The sequence below is a fragment of the Danio aesculapii genome, chromosome 15 (assembly GCF_903798145.1).
Source record: "Danio aesculapii chromosome 15, fDanAes4.1, whole genome shotgun sequence".
In the NCBI taxonomy this organism is placed as follows: domain Eukaryota; kingdom Metazoa; phylum Chordata; class Actinopteri; order Cypriniformes; family Danionidae; genus Danio; species Danio aesculapii.
The window spans coordinates 696,090-706,726 of NC_079449.1; the positions used below are offsets into that span (position 1 = coordinate 696,090).

General features: G+C 37.1%; 1 protein-coding gene across 2 annotated transcripts in view; it reads left to right on the forward strand.

The window, feature by feature from the left end:
* Positions 1-10,121, forward strand: part of inppl1a (inositol polyphosphate phosphatase-like 1a) — a 115,599-nt gene extending 105,478 nt beyond the window's left edge. For both annotated transcript variants that reach the window (XM_056474580.1, XM_056474579.1), the window contains 4 exons: positions 3,995-4,476; positions 7,027-7,295; positions 7,699-7,838; positions 8,138-10,121. In XM_056474580.1, coding sequence (XP_056330555.1) covers positions 3,995-4,476; positions 7,027-7,295; positions 7,699-7,838; positions 8,138-8,234 — 988 coding nt within the window. In that variant the 3' untranslated portion in view covers positions 8,235-10,121. The remainder of the gene's footprint in view (positions 1-3,994; positions 4,477-7,026; positions 7,296-7,698; positions 7,839-8,137) is intronic.
* Positions 10,122-10,637: the final 516 nt, after the last annotated feature.

Genomic DNA, 10,637 nt, shown 5'->3' on the forward strand with positions numbered 1-10,637 from the left:
GGGTAATGTATTTCTTGATTATATTTGAGCTCTATCATCTTTATGTTTGTGTTATTTAAATGCAGTTGACACGTTCACACGCAGGAATAGTAGCACAGCGCTGCGTCGCGATATGCACAGAGACTTTTATTGAATAAGTGCTCCCGGCTGGGCACTTCCGGGGATATTTAGTGCTCGCCTGCTGTCCTGACGGCGTTTGCAGAGTTAAAACAATTAAATCAGCAGCTAGCTCTCTGCAACTCTCACATGGTCACCCACTGAAGCTAAGCAGGGCTGCGCCCGGTCAGTGTCTGGATGGGAGACCACATGGGAAAGCTGGGTTGCTACCGGAAGTGGTGTTAGTGAGGCCAGCAGGGGGCGCTCAACCTGCGGTCTGTGTGAGTCCTAACGCCCCAGTATTGTGACAGGGACACCATACTGAGACGGATGAGACGTTAAACCGAGGTCCTGACTCTCTGTGGTTGTCAAATATCCCAGGATGTCCTTCGAAAAAGAGTAGGGGTTTAACCCAGGCATCCTGGCCAAATCTACCCACTGGCCTCTGTCCATCATGTCCTCCTAACCATCCCCATATCATAATTGGCTTCATCACTGTCTCCTCTCCACCAATCAGCTGATGTGTGCTGTGCGGTCTAGCGCAATAACGGTCAACAATGTGAAAATAAGGGACCCCCCCCTTATTAATAACCCTAAATATGTTAATCTGGAGCTGTTTCATTGTAAATAAACTGCTGAAACGGTCAGCGATGTGTTTTTATTATTATTTATAAAGGATATAATAATTAGTGTACGCTAGATAAAGCTGCAAATAAATAATAGTAAATAAATGATTAGCTATTATAAAGAAATTGAATCAAGTTATCAAATCTCACTCATCTTTTCTTCACTGTATAATTGAAACATTCAGTATTAAATAACAGAGGTGTCACTTTAAAATGCACAGATCTATAATGAGAGCGTTCGATTGCATTCGAAAGACTAAATCTGTTGTGTTTATAAGAAAACCCAGCAAGTCTAGATGTCTAGATGTTGTTATTATTATTCATTCATTTTCTTTTCAGCTTAGTCCCTTTATTAATCTGGGCTCGCCACAGCGGAATGAACCGCCAACATTGTTATTATTATTATTATTATTATCATCATTATTATTATGATGATGACGTGTATATGTCTGTTCAAACACGCACCCAAAACCCAGTGTCCACTTGAGCTCCGCATCAGATCGCGTCCGTACAGAATCTGCTTGGGAAACAGCGTCTATTTATCACTATGGAGCGCATCAGCTGACAGTCATGCATCGGTACATGAACTGACTGTTTGGAGGATTGCATAGGGGCAACGGCACCTGTAATGAAAAGGAAATGAATCGTGCCGTATTTATGTTTATTTCAAAGTGTTTTCATGCCTAAATGAAATGAAAGCACAGAACAGATTTACATTTCAGAGCAAGGGGCGGCCCCTGGTGATCCGGCGGGATGGGTTGTGTATAGGGAGAATCGGTTCTTTACGGGATGACAGCGGGATAGAACTGTAAAATACGGGAGAATCCCGGGAAAAACGGGAGGGTTGACAGGTATGCAATATGCATGTACATGCAGGTGGATGCTGCACACTGGTAGTGGATGAGGAGATTCCTTCCAATGTGTAAAGCACTTTGAGTGTCCAGAAAAGCGCTGTATAAATGTAAGGAATTATTATTATTATTATTATTATTATTATTATTATTATTATTAATAATATTGTTATTGTTATTATTATTATTATTATTATTATTATTATTATTAACATTATTATTAATATTATTATTATTATCATTATTATTAATATTATTATTATCATTATTAATATTAATAATATTATTATTATTATTATTATTATTATTATTATTTATTCATTTTCTTTTCAGCTTAGTCCCTTTATTAATCCGGGGTCGTCACAGCTGAATGAACTGCCTATTATTATTATTATTTTAAATGAAGGTCTATTTAACTGAGTATATTTCAGTTATAATACATGATCAATGCTATATAAAGAACAGTATCGGTGGCTGAAAGCTCTTCCCTGTTTATGGCTTGCACTTCTAACTGATCAGCTGGGCTCTGCGGAGAGCGTGGCCCTCTTCGTACTAGGCTTCACTCATAGAAAACAAATAGCATTTTAAAGACATGGCACAACATTGCACCCCGTCCATAGTGCGACAGGCTTCACACTTTACATTGTACAAATATCAGACGGTCCTCTTTGCAGCATGACAAACATATTCAAATTGCAAAGCAAATGTGCTGCAATAGCAGTGAATGGAGCTGTCATCACATCAGCGAGTTGACCGAGTTTCACTCCTGTTACAATAATGAGCACTGGATGAGCTTTGCAGTGGACCACTCACTAACACTGGGGAATAACTAGATGATTAAAAAAACTAAACTGTATACACCCTATATAGCCTATATAAATATAATGCATCTGTTTGTGTTATATTAAAGGGCTAATAAATTATTAAATGTTCAAATGTAATAGTGCTCTAAATTTTAAGAGTGCTCAACATATCTGCTTAAAGTTTAATGCTTGAGTATAAATGCGTTTTATTCAAGCTGTTAATCCACTTTTCACCCACATTTGTAAAATGGAACTATTTTAAATGTAATGTTCAGTATTATTTTAATAGAACATGTTGGTAATGAACATTTTAAAGTCAACAAAACTAAAGTTATGCAAAGTAAAACTTGTGGCTCTTTGCATTTGAAGTGGTTTAAATGTGCCTTGAACTTGAATACGCATTTATTTCAAGAGTTCACACTAGCTGATGATTGATTATAAAGCGTGTTTGGCATGCTGTCCCTGGAGAGAGCCCTGAGCCTATAAGAGTCCTGGGCTCCCTCCCGTTGCAGAGCGAAAGGGGAGTTTGAGCTCAGGTAGATCTCGAAGACTGCCCCCTTGCTTATTTGTAGCTAAGTGTTGGATATGGATGGCTGAGAAGAGGTGTACTCAGAGCTTGGCTGTAAATATTCTGGATTAATTGTTTAGGGTGCTTGTTTTTGGACTGTGCGAGGAAACCGGAGGAGCTGGGGAAACCCCACAAGGGCACGGGGAGAACAAGCAAAACTCACAGAAATGTCGCCTGGTTTGGAAGGGAATTAAACCAGGGGTATTCTTGCTGTGAGACCACTGTGTTGCCTGTTTGAAAGGAGGGAAAGTAGGGTTGGGTGGGGGGGTTTCTTCAAGATGAAGATATTGAGATGAGAAAACTCTGGTTATTAATAGTGAGTTATGGAATTGTCTGATAGGATAATTGGTCATGAGCTAATGCTGGAACAGCTGTGAACAATCATAAGCACATGATCCTCTCCAAATTAGTTTATGAATAAACTTCACTTAGGATTGTCGACCTGTGTACAGTAAAAGAGGAATATTAATAAACAAAACGTCAACACACTGAACCACTACAGCCTCCATTGTAGTGTTGCTAGTTACAACAGTACAGTTAACTGTACAGATGAATGACAAAACTCTTTAAAGCTTTAAATCTTTAGATCAATTTAGACTCTCAGCTGAAAGGGTTAATACAGAAGAGCCCAGCATGAAAAAAAACTGTGTATACGTGCTGATCTGTACTCCAAATATGACTTGATGGAATCCAGTGAGAGCAGACCAGAGTGAAGACTGCGCTTGAAGATTTGATCAGTTGATTGAAGCACTGAAAGCACGTCAACTCATCTGACATCTCACAAACATTAATCCACAGCATGAATAGTACAATTTAAAACGTGTTAAGTAAAGTTGTTAATTTGAGGGGGACCCAAAAGGATTCGGCCTACACAAAGGGGCCCTTGCCTGAAAAGGTTTGAGAACCGCTGGTCTTGAGTTTTGTAATAGGGCGTCAGGGTTCTGAAATTTGAGGCAAAATGATTGTAAAAAACTGTAAACATAATTTGAGTAATATTTCAAATAATTATTAATAACTGTTGAGTAAAATTAATCATTGTTTCTCCAACAGAGGCAAGCAGGATCCATTTGAGAGCGACGCCACAACGTGCAAAAACAGCTTCAATAACCCCGCCTACTACATTCTAGAAGGCGTCCCCAACCAATCGGCTGCTCTGGCTTCTGATATGCTCCCAGGCTCCGCCCACCCTCCACTGGCCAATAAGACGATGGCTCCTCCTGCTGTCGGTGTGGGGAAGAGCAAACCTCCCAGCGGAAGCTCCGCCCAGGGCCGCTGGCAGACGTCTGGACGCTCGGTTCGACCAATCAGTGAAGAGGGTTCATCAGAGGATGATGGGAATATCGGACCCCACGCTGGCTCATTGAACCGCCCCCCACCAGATTTCCCCCCGCCGCCGCTGCCCAAAACTGCTGTGGAGATGACAGAAAACTCATTTGGGAAACCACGAATATTTTCAGATCTTGCTGATGTTAAAATACCCCCGCTGTCCAAACCGTTGGCGTCTCCCGGCTTGACTCCGCCCCCAGGAGGAGGTAGGGCTCTGTGATTGGGCGAAATTATTCGCTCTCCTGGAAAATATTTATTCTTTTCAGTAAAAAAAATTGCATTTTATAAAAGTTATAAAGGCAATGTAAAGAAATATATATTAATTAAATATTTATTAATAAATTAAATATTAAATATTTATTAATAAATAAATATTAAAGATCATGCCTGTAGTTAAAGATTGTTTACATTTAGTTAGTTAACTTTATATAATTTACATTTTTGACTAATGACGAAAAGCTAAACCGTGCGTTTATGTTTGTATAGCAAAGAATTTTCTGCATAAAGTCTTGCGATTATCTTAGCTGTATATAAGCGGAGGTGTTCGGAGGATTGATCTGAGCGTCAGAGGTGGGTAGAGTATCTAAAATCGATACTCAAGTACAAGTATATGCGGATATTTTTACTCAAGTAAAAGTAGCAATCTTAAAGGTTACTCGAGTAAGAGTGAAAAAGTATCTGATGAAAAAATAACTCAAGTAAATAGTTACTTTTCATTATACAGTCGAAGTCAGAGTTATTAGCCCCCCTGTTTATTTTTCCCCCAATTTCTGTTTAGCAGAGAGCAGATTTCTCCAACACATTTCTGCACATAATAGTGTTAATAACTCATCTCTAATAACTGATTTATTTTCTCTTTGTCATGATGACAGTAAATAATATTAGACTAGATATTCTTCAAGACACTTCTATACAGCTTAAAGTGACATTTAAAGGCTTCACTAGGGTAATTAGGGTAAAGTTAGGGTAATTAGGCAAGTCATTGTATAATGATGGTTTGATCTGTAGACTCTCGAAAACAAAATATAGCTTAAAGGGGCTAATAATATTGACCTTAAAATGTGTTTAAAAAATTAAAAACTGCTTTTATTCTAGCCGAAATTAAACAAATAAGACTTTCTCCAGAAGAACAAATATTATCAGACTTACTGTGAACATTTCCTCAATCTGTTCAACATCATTTGGGAAATATTTAAAATAGATAAAAATTCAAAAGGGGAGCTAATAATTCTGACCTCAACTGTATATATATATATATATATATATATATATATATATATATATATATATATACAGTTGAGGTCAAAATTATTCAGCCTCCTGTGAAGTTCTTTTTCAAATATATTTAACAAATGACATTCAACAGAGCAAGTATTTACTATAACATCTTTTTTTCTGGTGAAATTCTTATTTTTTTTCATATCAGCTAAAATAAAAGCAGTTGTTAATGTTAAAAACTTAATCAATATTGTTAATCAATATTATTATCCCGCTTAAGCAATATTTTTTATTGTCTACAAAACAAACCATCGTTAATGACTTGCCTAATTACCCTAACTTTACCCTAATTACCCTAGTGAAGCCTTTAAATGTCACTTTAAGCTGAATACTAGTGTCTTGAAGAATATCTAGTCTAATATTATTTACTGTCATCATGGCGAAGATATTTGTTGTGTTAAAATCTTCTTTCTTGTCAAACAGAAATACAGGGGGGCTAATAATTCTGACTTCATATAAATGTGTTAAAAATATTGTTTAAATGTTATATTTTTAATGATAATGACTTGTATGAGCAGGGCTAATCAGTTTTTCCATTAAACAGCTGTATTTTTAGTTATTCATTAATTTAGTTATTAATAAGGTTGAAATTGGGATCATTTTGACACTTCCCACTACGTGTTTTTTCAGGTTGGAGCTGTAACTCATGTATATGTTGCGATGTCAGTTCGATGTACACATGGATCACATTATTAAACTATTCTTGTTGACATCTTGGAGTGAAAGCATAGACTGAAGTAGAGGCCGCGGGTGACCTGGTCTGATAGACTCACTGCACAGACAGCGTGAGCGTCCTTCTCGGAACTTCAGATGGCCATGGCGTGACCGCAGTATAAACTCGCACGTCTTCCTCGATTTTAGCCAGCATTCCAACACAAACCTAGTTATTTCTAATAATTTACTTGAGTAAAAGTACACATCTTTAAATGTACTCGAAAAGTACACGTTACCCAACAATTATACTCAAGTAAATTTAACGAAGTAAATGCAATTCGTTACTACCCACCTCTGATAAGCGCCAACTACTGGTGTTTCTCAAAGCAACCACAGGTCAGGTTGTCCCTTAGTTAATTCTGAACACAATTATTATTTAGCTTTTTTATTTGAGTTACTTTATCAGTTAGTTAGTTTTGTTTATTTTTTCAATTATTAAAAATAGTTATATTATTTTTTTAATTAAAGAAAATATTTTTCTACCAATAGTTTTAGCCTTAGTTTTAGTTTTCTAAAATAACATTGATATGAGTTCATATTTGAGCGTATACTTTAAATAAAAAAATGCAATTTACAAATGGTCAATATTAACTGTTTGAATATATATATATATATATATATATATATATATTCACCCCTGATGAATAAAGGACTATGCTGATATGCTGAAGGAAAATGAATGAATGAATGAATGAATGAATGTATACTGTTATCAGAATATATGACTTATATCACGATGTGTGATTTTTGCTAATTTCGTCCAGCCCCAGGAGGAGGCGTGGCCTTCTGTATAGAGTCTCCATCTGTCTTGAGTCCAAACTCCACCCCTTTCCGAAGAGGGGGCGGGGCCTCAGCGCTGGATGATCAGTCATGTTCGGTGCTCCAGATGGCCAAAACGCTGAGTGAGGTGGAGTATCCGTCCGGCAGGGAGCGCGGGGCCTCACAGGGGCCAACGGGGTCCCAGCTGAGGGGTCTGAGCTTTCCTTCACACTCCATCCAGGAGGAGAGCATCGCTGAGGACCTGCCAGAGGAGGTGAACACACACCAATACTGAACCAATGCTATTAAAGGGGAGCTATTATGCAGAACTCACTTTTAGAAGGTGTTTAAACCCAGCAGTGTGTGGATATCTCTAGTCTCTAATGATCAACATGAGTTAATTGTGTTTGTTATAATCAGACTTGATGATTGAAACACTTTGATTGACATTCTCTCTTTGTACGTGTCATCAGAGGGGGAAAGCCCCGCCCACTAGTGCGCATCCCCCCCATCTCATTAGCATAAACAGCAGCCCTGAGTGAGAAGCAGCCGTCTGTCCATTAGCCATTAGAGTGTTTGAGCTGCTGAAGATAATGTCAGCATAGACTAAGAGGATTATAGATGTGGAGTTTTAGGATTTCCTGATAACTTTTGTGTGTGTGTGTGTGTGTGTTCAGGGCGGTCTGTGGGGTGCTGAGAGCAGCAGCAGTAGTCTGTCAGTGGACTGCAGTGTTGGCGAGTGGCTCCAGAAACTCGGCCTTCAGCATTATGAGGAGGGACTACTGCATAACGGCTGGGATGACCTGGAGTTCCTCAGGTACACACACACTCTCACACACACCTTATATATGCAAAACTGCAATGGAAATTATTAAAAGTATTATAAATAAATGTTACTAAGTCGTAGTGGTATTAAATTTGGAATGAATTTTTGCAATTTTTCATTGTAATCTCTGTCATTTTTTTGTCATTATTCAGGTAATAATAAAAACTAACGTATAAGGAATAATAAATATCACATGATTCCTGTTACTTTTCTCATCTGCTCATCAATAGTTGATTAAAGTATTCATCCAGTGATTGATGTGCTCATCCAATCACGTTTCTCTGCTGCAGCGACATCACCGAGGAGGATTTGGAGGAGGCGGGCGTTCGTGACCCCGCCCACAAAAAGATCCTATTGGCCAGCCTGAAGCAGCAGCAGCAGAAGTGAGCCAATCACGATCCGGCCTCAGCAGCTGTGCCTTCCTGACAAATTTTGCACTGGTGAATCTGACCTGAGAACAGTTTTAATTTAATCAGATGTAATAAAGTTGGTCGTTTATAGTTCAGCGTTTTATTTAAACAAGTTTCACTACAGCCCCTTCCCTCAGCTTCCTGTTGTCAGGAGGAAGTGACATCATTAGAACATTCCTCACCTCATAAGGTGACTGAAGTGTTAACTATTAATAACTGCATGCTAAGGAAAGGGAAAAAAAAGCCAAATCATTGTGACTTGAAGATGATCTCTGATGATTTGTGTGTATTTTTGTGAGTTCAGTGTGTAATTTGTAAGTAAATTTACTGTCTGGTTGACAGGCGAATATCACAGGACTTTTATTATGACACACTCAACAAACAGCACATATAAGAGGACTTTTATTATGACAAACACTCATAATTCTGGAAATATGAGGACTTTTATTTTGATACTCATCAGTGAGTGAATATGAAAGGACTTTTATTTTGATACTGCAGGTTAAACAACCTTAGGACTTTTATTACCAGACACTCACAAGTCAGCAAATACAAGAGAACTTTTATTATGATACACTCATTAGTGAATATGTAAAAAAAAAAAAAAAATCAGAGGGCTTTTATTACCACACTCATCAGTCAACAAATATAAGAGGACTTTTATTATGACACTTTCATGACTCAGCAACTATAAGAGGACTTGTATTATGATAATCACTCTTCAGTCAGGAATTAAGCGGACTTTTACGATGATACTCATATGAAAGGACTCAATATGACACTTCAGGAGACTATCACAGGACTTTTATCATGACATGCTTATCAGTCAAAGAATTTAAGAGGAATAAAGACGTCACAGGTTAAAAAAAATCAGGACTTTTATTACAACACTGTCAGCAAATATGAGGACTTTTATCGTGACAGCCAATAGTGAATTTGAAAAAGGACTTTTATTATAACACTGCAAGTGACTATCAGAAGACTTTTATTGTGACATTATCAGCGAATTTAAGACTTATGACACTGCAGGTAAAAAAAAATCTGATGGTTTTTACAATTCCGATGAGAGGACTCTTATTATGACAGTGTGGTCAACAGATAAATATATTTATTATAACATGCCAATCAGCTGTTTAAAAAAATGAGGACTTTTATTAGGGTCTTCTGATAATTCACATGACTGTATCTAAATAAAAGTCCTCTAACGTTCACCTGTCATAATGAAAGGACTTTTATTATGCTGTCTGGTCAGCAGGTGAATATTGGAGGACTCTTATTATGATAGTGTGATCAGCAGGTGAAACAATTTGTGGACGATTATTTTAACTCAAATCAGCTGGTGAAAAATCAGAGGACTTTTATTTCCCTGCTGATTGCGCGAATAAAATAATAACACCTAACACCTGTCATAATAAGAGTCCTCTGATAATTCGCCTATTGATGAGAGTTAGATCTTTTTTAATCTGATCATTTTATTGCTCAGTCTGTTTAGCAGGTGAAAATCAGAGGACTCTTATTATGACAGTGTGTGGTCAGCAGGTGGCGCTGGAGTTTCATGTTTATTTGACTTTTATTTCTGAGAGTTTCAGATCATTTTGGATGAGTTTGTTTCCTCATTTCACTTATAATCTGTTTTATTTAACAGTGTCTTTAATATTGTTATTATTATTATGGGGTGTTTCTCCTGAATGCATGCGAATGTTCCAGCAGAATATCTTTGTTTAAATGTTATTAGTTCCCCGTTCCCTCATTTCTGTATAATCATAATCCTCTGAACATTAATATCTGTTATTGTAAGTTAATATTTGTGTTTAATGGCTTTCTGTTCTTTTTTCAGTTTAATAAAATCTCAAATCTAACATGCCTTCATGTTGTCAGTTTAATTGACTAGTGATTCTATATATTTATAAATGTGTGTCTAATATTTCAGGATTCAAATAAATTTAGTGAACAATTATATTAGATACATAATATTAGAGGACTCTTATTATGACAGTGTGGTCAGCAGGTAAAAAAATTGTGAACTTTTATTTTAACACTAATCGGCAGGTGAAAAATGAGAGGGCTTTTGCTTTCTGGTCAGTTGGTAAACATTAGAGGACTCATTATGACAGTGTGATCAGCAGGTGAGCAAAAATGTAGGACTTTTATTATAACACTACAATCAGCTGGTGATAAATCAGAGGACTTTTATTATAACACTACAATCCGCTGGTGAAAAATCAGAGGACTTTTATTTTAACACTCCAATCAACAGGTAAATAATAAAAGTCCTCTAAATGCACCTGCTAAACACACTATCATAATAAGAGTCCTTCGATAATTTACATACTGCCAGGACGGTGTATATAAATGTACACTGATGTTCACCTGATTATTG